Here is a 19,452-nt window from a genome sequence, read left to right as displayed (position 1 = left end):
TATCGCATCTATCAAAATTGTAGCCGAGACTCCGATCCTGCGCACCGATCTATTATTTGGGCTCCAGGTCACCAAGGCCTCCACGGAAACGAAGCAGCCGACGCCGCCGCTCGCGCGCCCTCTCTCCGGGCGTTTCCCTCGGGACCCGACGATGACCAGGACTCCGATTTCAATCCGGTTTACTACACTTTTAAGGAAATATGCGATTACTACAAATCCACCCACCAAACTTTTCCCACTCCTTGCAAAGGGCTGGGGAAGGCCAACGAGCAGGTACTCCTGCTCAAATAGGGCAAATACGGGACCGTCCTATATTGGTGCTTAGAGACAGCGGAGCTAAAACAGTCTTGGTTCGTAGAAGCCTGGTGAAGGACGAGGACCTTACAGGGGAAGCGTCGGTCGTCACTCTGGTAGACAGCACAGTAAGGTACCTTCCTGAAGCCAGTATGCTAGTGTCCACGCCATATTATACTAGACAGGTAGTGGCAAAATGCGTAGACCAACCCATCTACGATCTCATCTTGGGAAACATTACGGGTGCAAGTGTCGAAGACCCCGATCCCGAGTGGAGGATGCTCGACGCTGAGAACGTTCAAAGGAGGAAATGCCCGCGACAGCTCAGACGGGTGCAGTCAGTTTCTTATCGGCAGTAGAGACAAGAGCTCAAGCGACAGCCCGAGCAACGCAGCGTCCGCTCTCTACTCCTGTTACGATGTGCCTGAGCGTAACACCGGGCTAAATTGAAATTAGGCAAAAAGAAGACCCGAGCCTGAAGACCTGCTTCGAAAGAGTCGGGGAAAAAGTGAAAAGAAAGAAGCGTCAGACGTTCTTCGAATATCAATTGGTAAATGGTCTTCTGCACAGGGAATGCATATTTAGTTCAGGAAGGTGCGTCCAACAGCTTGTGTTACCGAGAGATATGCAAGAGTCCGTGTTGCGCTTAGGACATGACGCCATTATGGCCGGACACCAGGGTGTTCAAAAAACGGTGTCTAGGATCACCGAATAGTTATTTTGGCCAGGTGTTCAGAGTGACGTTAAGCGCTTTGTTCACTCATGTGACGTGTGCCAGCGCACAGTTCCGAGTGGAAGAGTTGGTCCCGTACCTGTGGGCAAGATGCCAGCCATCGACCTACCGTTTCAGTGAGTGGCGATTCACATTGTGGGGCCAATCTCTCCAGTATCCGCCAAAGGCAATAGATATATGCTTGCTTTGGTTGACGTGGCCACTCGTTATCCTGATGCTGTTCCACTGAGAGCTATTTATAGTATCCAAGTGGCGGAGGGTCTTCTGGAAATGTTTTCATGTTATGGGTTCCCGAGGGAAATTTTGAGTGACCTAGGCTCGAACTTCACATCGGAGCTAATGCAGGAGGTTAATCGCCTTTAGTCAGTAAGGCAGTTACTGACAACGCCTTACCATCCCATGTGTAACGGGCTTGTATAGCGGTTCAACGGCACCCTTAAAAACATCAAGAAAATGTGCCAGGAGAGACCTACTGATTGGGATAGTTATCTCCCAGCTCTTTCGCTCGCTTACCGCGAAGTACCACAAACGAGTCTTGGTTTCTCGCCTTTCGAGATGTTGTATGGAAGAACCGTTAGAGGTCCACTTACAATATTCAAGGAGCTGTGGGCTAATATGGAGATTGCAACAGATCTCAAGACAACATACACATACGTTCTTGAGTTGCGGGTCAAGTTGGAAGAAACATGCAGGCTTGCACATCAAGGCCTTAAAGGGCGCACGAACGCTATAAGGGCTACAATGACAAGGAAGCCACTCACAGGAATTTGAATCCGGGCGACAAGGTTCTCATCTTGCTACCCGCGGATAATAATATGTTACTGATGCAGTGGAAGGGCCCTTATCTTGTGACGCAGAAGAAAAATGACATGGATTATGAGTTATTGATAAATAACACCAAGAAGGTGTTCCATGCAAACATGTTGAAATAAGTATGAAGAAAGAGTTCCCGTACAGTGCGCCCCCAAGGTAGTATGCTCGGTAGTAGCCGAGGAGACAGATGATGTTGTCGAGATGCCCACATGCAGTGGGAAGAAAAATGCAGGAAGGGATGAGGTACTGATGAAGCCCAAGACGAATGAAGACATACGATCACAGCTCTACTCCAAATCAAGGCGGAGACAATTTCGAATGACCCAGGCAAAGGCGAGCTCATATGTTAAAATTAGATTCGTATACAGAGAGAGCTAACTGAACACCTCTAGGTATATCTGGGATGTATCTTGTTGTTGCTGTGCTAATGTAACAGGGATTTATCTTGTTGTTGCTGCTGTTGTTGGTGTTATGTTATCATATAAGGGAGTGTTTTGTGGACACGAACATGTTTATTAACGACTCTGTACAGACAGCGCCAGTGGTGTGTTAGTGTTCTGAAAACGCAATTTGGTGTGCTGTGTTAGTGGTGTGCGTTTGGTGTGTGCTGTACCTCTGCGGTGTGGTGTGTCCTGGGTTCAGGATCGCCACAGAAGATAGTCGGTTGGCTGGATGGCTTGGAGATGTGGGTGACGTGAGCAGTTTTTCATAGAAAAACTCTTGAGAGAGGGGGCCCTTGTCACATATATTAAGGAGCCTAAATTAAATTTTAAAGGAAAAAGGTGTGAAGAAGACGACGCGAATTAACCGAAGAATAATGAAGAGGAAGAAGCATTCGTTGAGGTGGAGAGAGATGATTGGTAGAGAAGCATTCGTTGAGGTGGAGAGAGATGTTTGGTGGAGAAGATAAGAAGACGACGACAAGGCTTACGTGGACTAACACCGAGGCTATAAAAGGGCGAGTGAGAGCGAGGCACAGGGGGGAACAGCAGAGAAGCGGAGGCTCCGGCGGGTCAGGGACACTTTGGCTGGAAGAGAGCGACGCCGGCTACTGCTCCGGTGAGCTCGCGTTCTACGGCAACGCATCGTGGACTTCCTGCCGTGGCTGAGCCCGTTGACGGAGCGCGCTACCACCTGCTACGGCCAGGGGTATCTCCAGCGCTGTTGCCACCCATCCGGGTGGTGCCCCCAACGCCAACAACACCGGCATAACCTCCACGGGCGCTTGGACAGGGAGATTACACGACGCAGCCAGCGACGCCGCCACCAACGCCAAAAACACCGGCATTACCTCCACGGGCCCTTGGACCGGGAGCTTGTACGACACCGCCAGCAACGCCAGCCCAAGCACGCCGAACGCCGCCTCGACGCCGGCTACGGGATCCATACAACGCCGCAGCCGCACCGAACCAACCTTGAGCACGAACGCCGACCACTAATAGTAGAACGCTAGTAGTAGACGCTGGTAGCAGTGTGCCCGTGTCGTGTGTATTTATAGTATTTGTGTTTTGTGTTAGTTTTGTTAGTTTTGTGTTGTAGTGTGTGTGTCACGTCGGGTGTATTAAATGTGCGTTTGTGTGGGTACACCCGTCGCCTAGTCCATTCTTTCGGTCCGAGTGGTCTCCGGAGAGATCCGTGACAAATATCGATGATTTATTCTGGCGCAGTAAATCCGCGAAGGCGTGTTTTGAAGAGTTTATGCCATGTGCTGGTTTTTATAAACGTTTATTTTGAACCCCTAGTCGTTGCCTTGATATTGCGCCTTCAACCCGCGTCAATAATCACACCGTTCCATCTCGCCGGTTTATCTTGAGCAATGTTGAGAACTGTCCATGCACTTCCGCTGGCTGCTGGCTCGACATCGTCCGTGTCGTGAATACGAGGAGCATGTTTCTGCTCGCGTTCCGCTTTGAGATAGGATACAGAACTTGGAATATGCCAGTAAATGCCACGCAACAGTACAAAGGCGTTCCGCTTGCTTAAAACGGCTTTGTACTGTTGCATGGCATTTTCTGGCGTTCTCTATGTTCTGTACCCGATGTCTAAATATAGTGTTTTTTCAATGCGCAAAGCAGTGATATGCCAAGAAGCGCTAAAGACGGCTCGCACTGATATCACAGCGCTCTCTGTCATTATCTGACTTACGTACGCCACCTGCTTCGATGCCTGCCATGGAAACTATTCGTGGTCCAACCCGGTGGCAATCGTAAACGTTACGTGTAAGCCATCTATAAGGTTGACGCAAGCGCTGCTATAGTTTGCTATTGTGCAGTTACAATGCTACAAGGTGCCAGTGGCGAATTCATTGGCAGGATCTCGCTAATATGCACACACCTAACTAATATTATCTAACCATATCTTAATTCATAAGAAAGGAGACGTCAATGATTTGAAAAATTACAAACCAAAGAGCTTACTGTCCACTGCATACCAAGCACTTACTAATGTAATCGGTAATAGAGCCTAGACAATCATAGATTTTCATCAACTAAATGATAAGGCAAGCTTGTGTAAAGGACACTTGAGAATAGACTGTATTCACAGTATCAACCAGGTGATAGAAAAATACGCAGAATATAACAAACCCATATATACAGCCTTCATTGATTACAAGAACGCATTTGACTCAGTGGAAGCCTCATCAGTAATGCTGGCATTGCCGAATCAGTCCGTAAAAGTGCCTGATGTAAAAAAAACTGGAATATATCTGTAAGAACTGCATCGTTGACATAGTGTGTCATAAATTCAGCAATAAAATTCCAATGAGGGAGGGTGTCAGAGGAGGATACATGATTTCGCCAATGCCATTCAGCGACTGTTTACGGGAGGTGTTCCGAGGCTTGGATTGGGAACAATTTTGGATAAGAGTTAATGGAGAATACCCAAAGAATTTGCGATTCGCTGATGACATTGCTTTGCTAAGTCACTCATGAGATGAGCTGCAAAGCATGATCAATGAGTTAGACGGGTAGAGCAGAACAGTCGGTCTAAAAATTAACATGCAGAAAACTAAAGTAATGTTCAACAGTCTCGCAAGGGAACAGCAGTTCAAAATTGGTATGTACGTGTTCGGAGTTGTAAGGAAATACATCTACTTAGGGCAGGTAATGACCGCTGACCCGCATCATGAGAGAGAAATAACTAGAAGAATAAGAATGGGGTGGAGCGCATATGGCAGGTTCTTTCAAATTATGAATGCCAGGTTACCATTATCCCTCAAGAGGAAAGTATACAACAGCTTTATCGTAACGCTGCTCAGCTATGGGGCAGAAATGGGGAGGCTAACGAAAAGGGTTCAGCATATGTTATGACCACGCAGCGAGCTATGGAATTAAAAATGATGAGTGTAACCTTAAGCGACCGGAAGCTGGCAGAGTGAATGAGAGAACAAACGCGGGTTAATGACATCCTATTCGAAATCAAGAGCAAGAAATGGGGTTGAGCAGAGCTTGTAATGCGAAGGCAATATAACCGCTGGCCTATGATGTTAACGGAGTGGATTCAAAGAGAAGCAAAGCGTAGCAGGGGGCGGTAGAAAGTTAGGGGGCGGATGAGATTTAGACGTTTTCGGGGATACGGTGGGCGCAGCTCCCAAAAGGCAGGGTTAATTGAAGAGGCATAGAATATGCCTTTGCCCTGTAGTGGGCATAGTCTGACTGATGATGATGATTATGATGAACTTCGTCACTGCTCTTTATTCAGATTGATATAAATCCTGAGCAAAACTGCATGTCGACATAGAATAAGGGCTAAGGCACCCCCGTAGTGGAACACCGTGTTGGGAAGATGTTCGTTCCGACGCTTATCTTCGGCCACCTGCTCAGATCTTCCAACTACAACGACGAGGAGAACAAAGTCACTGGCGGCCGAAATGGTTAGGCGCTAAGCTGTGCAACATCCTCAGCTCCGAGTTAATTGTGTAGACCTACTCGCGAACTGAGAAAGCTTTTTAAGCAGGTGAGTTTGTGCAGGAGTTCATTTGTCCACGCTCTGTATTCTGGTCAGCGGAAGATGTGGTATAAGCCATTGCGTAGAAAAAGCTGGTCCCGTCGCATGGAGTGTCTATAGCGAAACGTTGCTTGAAAGTCCTTGCACCAGCTCGCGAAATACCTTCCCCTGCCACTGTAAAAACGTAAAACATCTTTTCGATTCGTCCACAGCAATCTTCTCGCTAGCCCACACACTCATCTCCGCCCATACACTGATCTCCTCGCTGGAGGGTGTGACTGGCCTCGGCGCGTCACGGCGACCATTTGAATTTTGTTTCATTGAAGTGTATATAGAGCTCTTGATTTGAACTTGAAAATCCTCATCTTCCGCGTGCTGGGCGATATTTTTTATTCTTTTGATAACTACCGATTTTATAAATGCTTGTAACCTATCCTGCGCTCTTTACATAAATGTGGATGTGAAGATTCGGTGCAAAAGCAACGAACCTCTTCATCAGCCTTACTACACGCGCTGCAGGGCAAAGGCCTCTGCAGACACTCCAATTAACCCGGTCTATTGCGAGCTGCACGCACCTTATGCCGGCAAACTTCATAATCTAATACGCCCACCTAACCTTCTGCCATGCCCTGCTACGGTTGCCTTCTCTTGGAATCTACTCCGTTACCCTTAACGACCAGCGGTAATCGTGCCTTCGCATTAAATGTCCTACCCAAGCCCATTTTTTCCTCTTGCTTCGACTAGGATGTTAACCCGCGTTTCTCCCCTCGCCCACGATGCCCGCTTCTGGCCTCTCAACGTTGAACCTATCATTTTTTTCCATGGCTCGCTGGCTTTTCCTTAACTTAAGATAAACCCTTTTTGTTAGCTTCACGTTTCTGTCCCGTAGGTGAGTGCCGGTAAGATACAGCTGTTGTACATTTTTCTCTTGAGGGACATTGGTAAACTTCCATTCATGATCTGACAGAGCCTTCCACATGCGCTCCAGCCCATTTTTATCCTTCCAGTTATTTCTCTCTGATGATCTGGATCAGCGGTCACTACCTGCCCGAAGTAGACATTTTTCTTCGCCACTTCCAGCACCACCTTGCTACCACTTGTGAACTGCTGTTCCCTTGCTAGACTGTTGAACATTACTTTATTTATATGCATGTTAATTTTTATACCTCCTATTCTGCTCTACGTGTCTAACTCATTGATCATGCTTTGCAATTTCAGAAATGATGCACGGCGATACCGCTTGATGCAGTTCGAGCACGTCTGTAGGAAGCAGGTGCAAGGGACAATTATAGCCATGCACCTATGCGAACAGACATCGCGCATATTTCTCACCTTCCTGAAAACGACGCCACATATTTCCCCAAAAATGTTTCTATGGATAAGGTACTTACACATGATGGTAGGTTATTGCAATCTTTAATTGCTAATGAAAAAAAATCAGTGTTACATTGTCATGAGTCGATGTTCTTTCAGTGATTTTAAATCTTTATGCCTGCTAAATCTTGTTTCTGATTTCTAAATATACATTGAACAATGTTCACCGTGTTATCAATTAGTTTGTAAAATAGTTTCAGTCGTGCAAGCCTGTCACAGTTTTATAACGTGAGTATTTCAACATTGCTTGTTCGTTTCGTTGAGTTAGTTTGTATTTGTTATATGTAAATTCTTACAGGTTTTCTCTGAACTCCCCTCGAGCTTCTTTATTAATTTATCTGCAAACAGAAACCACGCTACATTTGCATAATTAAGTACTGCTCTGAAAAAATTACTGCAGGAAAGTGATTTGATATTTGGTTACGCACCTGTGAGGTATCTCAAGAGAAGTCGTTTTATTGCTGATGGCATACTGAACTTGACGTGAGTGTTCTATATAGGATCAGATGATATTATCAAACCGAGGAATTTATGCTGTGCAGCTGTAGGAAGTGGAATATAGTTTAATGTGTATTAAAATTCAGGCGCGATATTTCCTCGTAATTATTAAGAGGGGTTATTTTTCGACCTTTAGACTCATTTGACATTTAGCGCACTATTTAGATAGCAATCTGAATGCATTGTTAGGTGTTAAATTATCATCTGGCGAAGTAATTTTAAATGACAGTATACAATCATCGGCAAAAAGTCATATTTACAGGGATTCTTTCAGGTAAATCATTGACGAAGGCTATGAATAAAATAGGAGCTAGAACACTCCCATCAGGTACAGTGGAGGTGACTTTAGTTATGCTAGACTTTTCGCGCTTAGGTTCAACAGATTATGAGTGATTAGTTAAATAGCATTTCATCTAGTTAATGATTGGTCCTTCGCCTAATTTAGATTCCAGTTTTCGAATTAGTTTTCTATGTGATACACTGTCGAATGCTTTAATGAAGCCTAATAAAATGAGGTCTCTTTTCGGTGGTCCATGCATGGTTAGCGAAACATCATGCAATATTTCGACTAGCTAGTGTGACTATGGAAAGGTTTTTGCAGAAACCGCGCTGAAACGGCGATATAATTTGCTGATCATCGAGGAAAGTTGTTAGGTCTCACCACTGTGTTCTGGTATTTACATACGATACTTATGAGTGAAATATGTCTAAAGTTGCAAACTTCATCATCATTTCCAAATTTGTGGGTAGAAATTTTCGCCACTTTCGCATCTGCTAGAAGTGTTGAAGGTAAATAATTGTTTAAGAATAAGGCACAAGTCGCCACCCGTTGTGCATATTTTGTTACAAATCTGTTCGTTATGATGTCGGGCTTCGGTCCCGTCTTAGTATTTATTTTTAACAAGAGGTTAGGTACATCACTCTTATCAGCTGTTAGAGACGCAAGACATATGTTGGGAACTTTTAGGTGTGGTAACCCAAGCAGCACACCAATAGCGGGCCACCGTTGGCATATCATTGGCGAAAATTGGCGCGAATATCGGCCCTTCGTTGGCATTTAGGCAAATCGCAACTCTTTCCAAGCATGGCCCAACATTTCCGCCAAGATTGGGTTGATGTTCAGCCAATCTGAATGCCAAGAATGGCCCGAACATCACTGCCAATATAGGGCCCAATATGGCCGAATAGTGGCTCCAATATGGCCTAATAGTGGCTCCAATATGGCCGAATAGTGGCTCCAATATGGCCGAATAGTGGCCTTTCGGATACCGGCATATCTTGGCTACCTCTAGGCATTTCCAGTATTTTCCGAGACCAGTGCAGAATTATCGCATGCATTTAGAGGTCCCGTCCGTGGTTTTCAATACCGTGCGACTTCTAGCTGTATATGAAATTGGTTCGAACTCCCATTAAAATATTAAAACTGCATGCAGTATTTTCATTGCATATGTATTTTGATTTGCAAACAATATTTCATGCACATTTTTTACTTAATGTCCAGCAGCTACCAAATGAAACAAGCAAACAGGAATTTCAGAAAAATGTTTTTTTATTTTTCATGTGCCCGTGGGGCAATGACCCATGTGGCAAGGGTGCTGCGTGGGGTGGCTGGGCGTGAGGAGGAGGCTGTGGGGGGGGGGGGGCAGGGGAAGGGGCAGAGCTTGGGTGGACCCCTGAGGGGGACATGATGGCCATGCCTGGAGGGGTTGCAGGGCAGGAGGCTGAGGCTGACCCAGCACAGGGGTTAACAGGTGGCACTTGCGGCTCCTCAGAAGGAGCGTGAGACTCGGGAGGCTCGAAAGCTTGTGCATAGCGCCTCTTTCGGCCGCCCCCTCGGTCGCACGCACCGGGCAGCCACCTGCCAATGAAACCCTGTGCTGCCAGGATGTCGACCCCCTGCCTCTCGCAGATGGCATCTGTGCAAGGTGAGTGTGCATTAAGACCAAGAAATGCAACTTTTAAAACGATACACTTCCTGCAAGCATATGGAAATCCAAGTTCATGATTTGACACAGAAAAACCACACGTTACTGACACACAAGGTATCCCAACAAACAACACAAGTACTGTACAGTAGTGAAATGCAAAAAAATGAGCTATCATGAGGACACTGCAGTCAACGTCAAAGCGGCCATTGCAGGGAAGTTCATGACAACGGATTACAATACGACAAATGGAAATGATTGGTTTGATTGAGGGCATCTGCTGCTTCTTTATGGAGTTTTATATGACTAAGAGCCCCAAACGAATCACATAAACACAGCAACAGAATATTCATCAGCTGTTATAAAAAATTACAGTAAGATACAGCAAGAAAATAGCTTGGAAAAATTTGTACATGTTTAAAAGCAGGAATCTCAATATTTCTAAATTAAAAGCTAGAGCAATTCAGAATCAGGTATACCTGTTGCCACCCGGCACAGCTTTGTGCCAACGAATGGCCGTTTTCCTTTTCTCCCCCGCAGGCTGAATAGTCTCTGCACAGCCACCCCCATCACAGCACCCATCACATTCGCCGCCACCTCCTTTAGATTGTTCCCGCCTAGGCGGAGAAGCTGCTTCTTCTGAAAGGAAAAAATTTCACTTGCCCAACGGTTATCTCACATGAAAAATCACATTCTATAACCACTTAACTTGTAGAACGCAATAGCAAAGACAACGGTGTGACTTCGAAAGTAATTGTAGTATACCTGCTACAACACAGCAGCAATTATAGTGGTTTTTTTACACCTCATGTGAAATACTTCTGACATTTTGACCACAGTAACAGCATCAAGAAGTTAAATATTAAATTGTTTAGCACTCGTAAGGGAATACTCCACGGTGATTCATGTCTTATGCATCACTACAGGGAAAATATGCAACTAAAATTAGCATCTATAGTTCTTGAAAGTGTCCTGGTTGGAGTGGAGTACTGCACTTCAATTAATGAAAGGCATAAAAAGCAATAGCCAGGCAAAAGGCTGATCAAAGCTGTCTCCTTAATTGGAAAACAACGAATAATTGAAAAAATTAGCTCCGAAACAGCACTCCCAGTCAATCGTCTCAAACCAATAATTAAAATAATTTTTGTGCCACTTTAACTCAGCCAAACTTTGTGAACAAAATATATACCAAAAAATAGACTTAACATTGCACTACACTAGCTTCATGAGGCTCAATACTTTGATGGAATGTGCCACAAATAGTATAGTAGAGCATAACATAGTCCTGTGATTAAATAAATCAAGACAGCCTTAAAATACCTCTTGAAAGCATTGTTAGCAGCACAGATACAGTACTCTGTAATTCAAACTTCAAGGTAACAGAGATTTTCGTCTGAATCATCAGAGTTGCACCCTCATATATCCAAGCAGGTAAACCTTGCCTTAGTACCCCATCAGTATCAGTGAAGAACTTGCTCATGTGGCCAAGCATGTGCTATATGTCAATGACAGCATATAATTACTAATCAAAATGTTAATTACTCGTGTTAATTCTCGCCCTGTTTCCTTCGCACCTTTTCCATCAGCTGAAATTGTGCAATATACCCCGATACAGCTGTGCTGTCCGTGTTAATTTCTTTCCTTTGTACCATCTTGTGTGCTTTGTTGCAGAGGTCATGAACCCTAGTTGATGCTTTTAAACGAATATGCCATGTGAACTACAAGCACTTAACTAGTAGGAAGCTAATGACAACAGGCCTGACCTACTACTAGCTGCCGTGAAAGCGGCAATGGGGATTAATTGCATAGTGCCTGCAGTCAGCTTATCGCCAAGGATCTTGATAAGGAGCACACGAGTGCGCTTGGGAGCTTAGAAAGTGCATTAAATAGGGCCTATTTTGAAGAAACGTTCAATCCGATTTTAGAAGGAACAGAAACAATGCATTCACTTCGAATGTAAAAGAAGCAAAATCAATTAAGGCACTTTTTTCGAATCAAAAAGAAACAAATGTTAATTCTGTAAGGGAGTTTGGATTTTTCACTGTAATACAGGAATTAGACTTAGAATAAAGTAATCTATGCAACTGTCTTGTTCGGTATAAGTGGGCGCGACTGTTTCCGGAATTTTCAGTTGTAATAAAACAGACTATTAACAATGTCACAGTAACCCTACTATGGGTGGACTTTTCAAAATTCATCCATTCCCACTATATTAGCGGAGAACTTATACAAGAACAGCATGATTATGGCTTAGGCATGGCAAGCATCTACTTCTGGGGCTCAGATTTTTCAATAAATATCTCAACTACATTAAGCACCCAACAGACTACTGTAATAAAACATTGAATGAAAAATTAAATTACCAGGGCAGCTGCTACTCTGTCATCTCTGACAGCAGCTTCTGCCGCCTCAAAGTCTTCAATAGTGAAGGCTGGCGGCTGAGGGCACAGTGGCGGGAGGGAGCTCACGGGAGGAGATGGTGACCGTGTCCTCGGCTCTTGCCGAGCTTGCTCCAGCCGGCTCAGCCTCTGCAGGATTTCCCGCTGCTGCTGCCGTATTTCTAGCAGCAGCCGCAGCACCTTGAGCATTGTCGCTGAAACGAGCAAGGTTTCCAGTGAGGGCAGGCTTTCACAGCAGATGTATATATTTACACCTCAAGGACGCAATATGAGCAATATACTGCATTTACAGGCTTGCAAGTAGACCTATTGTTTTCAAATTTGAAAATCCGAAATGCGGGTGTTGGCTTGCAATCGAAAATCAGAGCATGGCACCATAAATAAAGGGGAGACAAACTAGTATCAGGGATGATGCGGTAAATGAAATTTTATGTTTGCTCCACAGCTCTGCCCAGAATTTTCTGCATGGTTCTTGAGAAGGATTTTTCGTTTTCCTTTTTACTTTTAGCTGCATGCTCAGCACTCTTGGGAGTGTTGATAGTTGATGAAAGGGGCACTGTTCCAATTGCAGTGGAACTGCCACTCAGAACAGCAACGCTTGCAGGGAGTGCCGGTACCTGATGAAAAACTAAAAACAGCGCCATAACGACAGACGAGAAAATGGGTGAGCGCTGTTTTTGGTTCTTCAATGATGCACCAGCTCACTCTGTTGTTGGTTATTCTGCATCTGACAAAAGAGTTGATGCCACGCACACAGTTTCTCTGTGGCTGTTTGATGCATGTAATGTCTCCTGGCTACATATTTTACCAGTTTGTAATGCGGCGCTTCATCAATTGTGCTCAGGGCCAAGTAACGGCGCGTTCACACTTGGACATTCGGCAGCGAGAACGAGCGGAATCCGCTGCCGCGGCAGAGATTGCGCCGAAATACCAAGCGGTAAGCCTGATCGGTCCAGGACCGAATTCTGCCACGGAAAAAAATCCGCCGAATCCCGTCAGCCAATAGGAAGGAGAGTACGAAGTTCGGCAACAAACATGGCGACGCCCTTCGGAGCGGGACGCCTCGTTTGGGACTGAATTCGTCGCTGTTACTGCCTGTTTGAGCGCGTTCAATGCCCATAAAAGCACCAGCGCTCTTTCGCTTTGTCTCATCTCACCCATTAAAAAAGCGTGAGTAATAAATGTGTTCTTTTTTTATTTTAGGTGACAATCCTTTCCTTTTTTAAAAAAGGCTTGAGAGTAACCACCAGATGGCGCCACTAGGTTAATCTTATGTATTTAAAAGCGACAATGCTAGAAATGGCGTAACGTCTGGCAAAATAGCTGCATTTAGCGTAAGTAAGCGTGCATACAGTTATCGTACATAGACAGCATGGATTAACCTCTTGCCATATCTGTGTACGCCTTGAGCAGACGACACACAGACGATGAGCGCAGACGAGGTGGTTGGGAAGTGTGAACGATGCAGCTTTTTCGGTGGCAGAGAATTTCGCTTGCTCTCTCCGCCGAGTGTCCAAGAGTGAATGCCCCATAAACATTCGGTGCTTCTTCAGGAATATGTTCAAGATGGCTGTCATCCTTCACAGAACAACTGCGCACCTGGCCGCAAGTTTGACATATTAGAACGGGTAATGCAAATGTGGTGGCTGCCTCGAGGGAACATATTTGTGGCTGTTCTACACGATATCATGGTGAGGTTGTTTGTGAAGTGCGAGATTCTGCAGGATGATGAAGTGCTGTGGAGGATTTCACTGGACGTCAGAACAATTAACACCCTGTGGGACTGCAGCATCGATGATAGTAATGTAAAGCAACACTGGGCGTCAACATGCTCTGCATTAAGCTACTAAATTGCCATTGATTCCACCACAAGGCACAGCTAACCACAAAGGTATTTGTTCTGTACAACTGCTCTATTCCTTGCAGATCTATATATCACAAATGCACCATGCACTGACAATGCCTTAGTTAAAAATAGCTGCTCTGAATACTGTTCCTTCTATGTACCACCAGTTTTCTATTCAGCTTGGTTGCCATTTTGATTGCCGTCACATCATGGCAAGGATGGAAACAGCCATAAGTGTATTCTTCCATTGTGACAACAGCTTCCAGTGGGAGTGAGAAAGCACAGCAGGCTGGGCACATAAAAAATATATGCACAAAAACTAGAGAAACTGTATAGAGTACAGTGACCACTTTGCAGGCCTGAGCCACAATCTGTAATGTTTGTTTTATTTCTATTGGTCCATCTTTAAAAGTTTGTGGCTTTCTAGTGACATGGGCCAAGGGAAACAACAATAACAGAACCAAAACCACAATCCAGAACCAAAAAAAGAAATTAAAGGAAACAAACTGCTACTCGCCGGGAAAACACGCTGCAACTAGTTAGTAGGAATGAGATAGAGCTGTGGAAGTGTCAAGTAGCAAATTTTATCACCGCTTAGGTTCAGTACTTCTATTAAGAATTACTTGCAGCAGGCATATTTATACAAACAGTGGTCATTTTCAAAGCACACGTTTTGAAATATCCACCAACTAGGTCTCCTTTAAGGCAAAACAGAACTTCTACCAAGGCCTGTTTAGGCTCATACTTCAAAAAAATAGATTCTCATCCTATCCTCTCACTGCATTCTCGTCTTTTCAGGCTCTTCATATACAAGTAAAGAAAGCGAAAAGCCTTACGATCGCTAGTCGCTTCCTCCACATCCTCAAGGTCGCCTGCAGTGGAGGCCGAACTAGCCGGGCAGCCCGCAGTGCAATTTGCACCAGCTGGTGTGGCCGCCTCCATTGAATGGCTAAGCAGGGCTGAAGTTGGACACGATCATGAAGCATTAGTGTCGATGCAGGAAGAACGGAAAAATTACTCAGTATAACACAGGTAATGCTACACAGATAATGCCAAAATGCTACATCAGCACGTCTGCTGAAAGGATACATATATATATACACCGTAACTGCCTCGTACAGAATTAGCATTAAGTATTTATGAGCTCCCATTCATTAAGACCATGCTTGTTCAGGGTGTCATCTCATTCTACCATATTTAGTAATTTAAACTGCTCCTTTATTCTGGCGGACCCTCAAAACACAAAAAAGTCTTAACGAAGCTGTATGCTGCCCCAGCTGGTATCATGCTGCAAATTTGAAAGCACAAGAACAACTTGAATGAGAGCACCGCAGAGTTGAGTTGTATGCTACAGGTGGTATTAACCTTGCTTATTCTGCTGGCAATTGATCAACCGTAGCGTTACTTATGTTAACAACGACCTAAACCTGTCGGATCTTCCCCACTATGCACACAGTCACTTAAAATAGTACATATTCCACTCCCGCAGTCACCATCTATGTACGCACTCACTCACAGTATAAAATATTCCCCTCCAGAAGGCACCATCTACACACACATTCAATCACTTTAGACTATAGTCCGGAACCGGACTATGGTCTACTATAGTCGTAGAACTACTATAGTAGAACCGGAGAGGACAAGCGCTACTGATAGCAGTTTATTCATACATTTCTGATAGCAGCCCACCAGCGCAGCTGTAGCGAGCATCGGCTTGCATAAGGTAATCGCCAAATGCAGAACAAGAAAATTATAACTCACCAGCATACAAAGGATGGTGCCACGTGTGTACAATGTATGATGACACCAAAACACGTACTATATAGTTACCATAATTTACTTGCACGTGGACAATTTCTGAAGCACGGTCACAGACCTTCCGCTCACGCACTTATCACCCAAGCCATAAAAAGAGATGCTTCCAGTACCTCCTTCTCAAGTTCATTTTTTTTGCCTCGTCCCACGATTACAATCCTGTGCAGTTCAGGAAAGCATTCGAGACAGTTACCACAATGAAGTTTTGATCCGCTGTCTGTTCCAAAAGAGTATTCTGGAAAACTTCATTTTTGTTTTTACTTTGGCCCTTGGATTTCCTTTAAAATGTCCTTGCAGTCGACACAACACAGCTGTAAGTTAAGCCCAAAGAAATAAAAGTACCCAAGGAGTCTTTGCTTCTGTGAGACTGCTGCGAACGGGTGATGCACCAATCCGCCTGCTCTGCCGGAAGCACACACTTCACTTCTTTCCTTGTGGTGCGTCGGTGATCACGGCATGCGCCTTCCTCTAAGGCTTCACCTCCTCTCTGTGCTCAGTTCGAATAAAAGTAATGCTAGAAGTGCCTTTTGGTCGGTTGTGTGGAAGCTTGCTGCTCTGTTATCGGGGGAGTAATACGTAGTCATACGCGCAGTGATGTTCAGAAACGCATCCAAACCAAACACTTGCAACAATGCATGACAGCAACGCAAAGATAACACAAAAAATTGTATATATATGGTTTTGCAGGACTGCAAAACTGGGGAGTGGGGCAGACATGGGACCTTGGCGAAAAGGGAACCGTGATTACTGATGCATCACAGGGAAAGAAGCGAAATATGCACTTTCACCCAAAGAGCCTGAATGATAACAAATGTAGGAGTAGCGATTATACTGCCATTTTTTCATGCCTCACGTGACCTCTAACCACATGTTGACGTCGCGGTCATTGTTTAGCTGCTTAAACTGAAGCCAAAACAGCACAAGAAAATGGATTGTAAATTATATAGCAGCCAGAGGAAAATACCACACGGTAATCCATGTGTAACAATGCCTTACACAATATTTTAAAGATGAAAACACTACCCAAAAGGAAGGTATCTATATTCTTACTACACCGGCCAGTTTTACTGATGCACACTTTGCCATAGTTGAGTGGTGTCCTATAGGCTACACTAGCGCAGCAAGAACGTACATGTATTGGTGCTTCTTCTGGCAGCTAGTACGATAATATGGCTTTTCCTCTATAAGTCTTCATAACTGTAACAGCTTACGTGGCACAGAAAACACCAGCCGTATGCCATACTGAGAAGCAATTATCCTCAGCTTATGAGACTGTGCAGTTAGGGCATAACCTCATACTTTTCGAGATCAAAATATATGAGGTTCCAAGAACAAAAGGTATTAGGTTACGCCCTACAGCACAAAGCTTTCATAGCCCGAAGAAAATTGCCTCTAAGTATGGCATACAGCTGGGATTTTTGTACGCCATGTAAGCTGTCGCAGCTATGCAAGACTTGTAGAGGAAAGGCCGGATCGCCATACTGACTGCCGGAAGAAGCACCAAAACGTGCATGTTCCTTGCTTCACTGGTGTCATCTATCGAATACCACACAGGTGTAGCAGTGTACATCAGCCAAATTGGCTGGTGTATTAACGACCGCCTCAGAGAGCGCCCACGCCCTTTGGAACAGGCGGTGGATTGTATCTGCCACTTCATTGTGGGGAATGCCACGGATGCTTCCCTGAAGTGCACAGGACTGCAATCGTGGGATATGGCAAAAAAACAAACTGAAAGGGAGATACCGAAATTGTCTCTTAGTCATGACTTACGAGGCTTAATGTCCCAAACCACCTTAGCTGGAGCAACTCAGTAGAGAGCTCCGATAGTTTCAGCCACCTGGTGTTCTTTAACGTGCACAGACGTTGCACAGTACACGGGCGAGCATCTAGCATTCCACCTCCACTGAAGTGAGACCACTGCAGTCGGGATTGAGCCAGCACCTTTCGCGTCAGCAGCCAAGCACCTTAACCACAAAGCCATTGCGGCAATTTGTGTGTCGAGTGTATGAGCGAAAGGCTCTGTGACCATGCTTCAGAAAGAGCTGTTGTTCATGGGCAAGTCGCATATGGTTACTATAGTACATGCTTTGGTGTCAGCAATCATTGTACACACGTAGCACCATCCTTTGATTACATTCTGATGAATTACAATTTTAAAATTCTCTCCTGCCTTTGGCAGTTACATTGTGCAAGTCAATGCTGACTATGACTTCACAGGTGGGCTGTTAATGAAAAATGTTTCTTATAAACCCAGTTGTGAACAGCGTTTGTCCCATCCAGTTCTCTTGTCCCTGTCTTCTGTGCACTTTTAAATTTTCAGTACAAGAACTATATTCTACCTTCCATCCTTTGCTTGAAAACAGTGAAATGCTAAACTTCATGACTCAATTTTTACAGTATCTCACTACAATTGCTCTTCTCGGCAAACCTATTGTTGCAATGTTTTTTAGGTGCCTTTTAAAATTGCCAGTCTTGCCAATGTAGACACTGTCACATTCGGAACACGGGACGCCGTAAACAACGCCCGGGTACATTTTTCTCAGAAAGAACGTCTGACATCAATCAGCACATGCTTCAGTCTTCTGAGGGTACAGCGCATGCCTACACAGGTGTGACTGGTGATTTTAAAGGCACCAAAAAGAACATTGTAACAACGATAAAAACCAAGAAGTGATCTCTAAAGCTACCACCTAACACTCTGTATCAACTGGCCATGACATCGTCTAAGGATAGGGCACACGTGTTGACAACTGAAAGAATCTGTTCCGTTGCCTTCACCTCAAATTGTTCTTCAGCCCTTGAAAATAACTTCTCCCTCTTGAAAGGTTTTCAAGGACTCGCATGGACTCTGTGGTAAAGGGGTTTTTGCTATGCAGGAAAGCAGACTTATTACAGTTTTGCAACAGGGTCTTAATTGAGCTCAAATTCATGAGTCACCCTTATGCATTTTTTGCGATCAATAAAAAGCAGGCACGGCTAGAGGGTGGGTATCCCCCCTTTCTCCTATGTGATATTACCATTAATTCACTAAGCCATAACTGAAACAATGCAAATCTAAAGACTAAACAAAGATAAAGGCTTACAGGGTGGTGATATCAGCCGGGGTGGCGATGGCAGCTGGGGTGGTGGCGACGGGAGCCGGGGTGGTGGCGATGGCAGCCGGGGTGGTGGCGATGGCAGCCTCAGCGGCAATGGCAGCCGGACTTCAGGCCCATCCGGACCTTCATTGCCTAAAACAGGAAAATGCGTGCATATTTTGAATATGCATTAATTTTACTAATGTTTAAAAATTTAGGATTTTCCACTTACCAGAAATTGCAGAGCTTTCCACTGCAGAGCTCATCTCATATTTTTTAGCCTTTTTTCAGCATCCTTGTATGATCCTGCAAAATATTAGAGATCAAACACCCAACTCAAGTGCAGTCCACACTAAAATTGCTGCTTCACATGAAAATAAGGCAAACATTTAATGCAACAATTCCTGGATATTACTTTTAATGCAATAATTCCTGGCTATTACAAACACAAACACTTTATAGTAGGCATCTTGAAGCAGTCTGTGGGCTATGAAAGGAAATGTAGGGAAGGGATGTAGATTATCATGTGACCTTGGTGGCCAAGCACACAGCCTCCGTGGTAGCATCAGTGGCCTTTGCTGCATATGTGGTTTATTTCCTGCTAGGCTGGAAGGTGGTAAACGATAATGCACGACAGTTTTCCACTAGAATTTGTACGCACAAGGTGCCACAGCTGGCACAGGGCAGGGTCAACTGGAGGGACATGGGAAAGGCCTTTGTTCTGCAGTCA

General features: G+C 44.8%; 1 protein-coding gene across 1 annotated transcript; it reads right to left on the bottom strand.

The window, feature by feature from the left end:
* Positions 1-8,779: 8,779 nt before the first annotated feature.
* Positions 8,780-18,994, bottom strand: LOC144125585 (uncharacterized). The gene is made up of 7 exons (XM_077659082.1): positions 18,955-18,994; positions 18,729-18,875; positions 14,667-14,789; positions 11,949-12,178; positions 10,065-10,224; positions 9,393-9,576; positions 8,780-8,816 (listed from the first exon to the last, which is right to left on the bottom strand). Exons 1-7 carry the CDS (start codon positions 18,986-18,988, stop codon positions 8,780-8,782), a joined length of 915 nt encoding a protein of 304 aa, XP_077515208.1. The 5' UTR covers positions 18,989-18,994.
* Between the last annotated feature and the right edge of the window lie 458 nt (positions 18,995-19,452).

This window comes from Amblyomma americanum, chromosome 1 (assembly GCF_052857255.1).
Source record: "Amblyomma americanum isolate KBUSLIRL-KWMA chromosome 1, ASM5285725v1, whole genome shotgun sequence".
Classification (NCBI taxonomy): Eukaryota; Metazoa; Arthropoda; class Arachnida; order Ixodida; family Ixodidae; genus Amblyomma; species Amblyomma americanum.
This window is presented reverse-complemented; position numbering and strand designations above follow the sequence as displayed.

What these genes read in the sequence shown, in the direction of transcription:
- LOC144125585 (XM_077659082.1), bottom strand. Translation starts at nt 18,988, where the DNA reads ATGAGCTCTGCAGTGGAAAGCTCTGCAATTTCTG. An exon ending in GGAAAGCTCTGCAATTTCTG is followed by an intron (nt 18,876 to 18,954) that starts GTAAGTGGAAAA and finishes TTCCTGTTTTAG; the next exon opens with GCAATGAAGGTCCGGATGGG. An exon ending in CCTGTTAACCCCTGTGCTGG is followed by an intron (nt 8,817 to 9,392) that starts GTCAGCCTCAGC and finishes CTATATTGGCAG; the next exon opens with TGATGTTCGGGCCATTCTTG.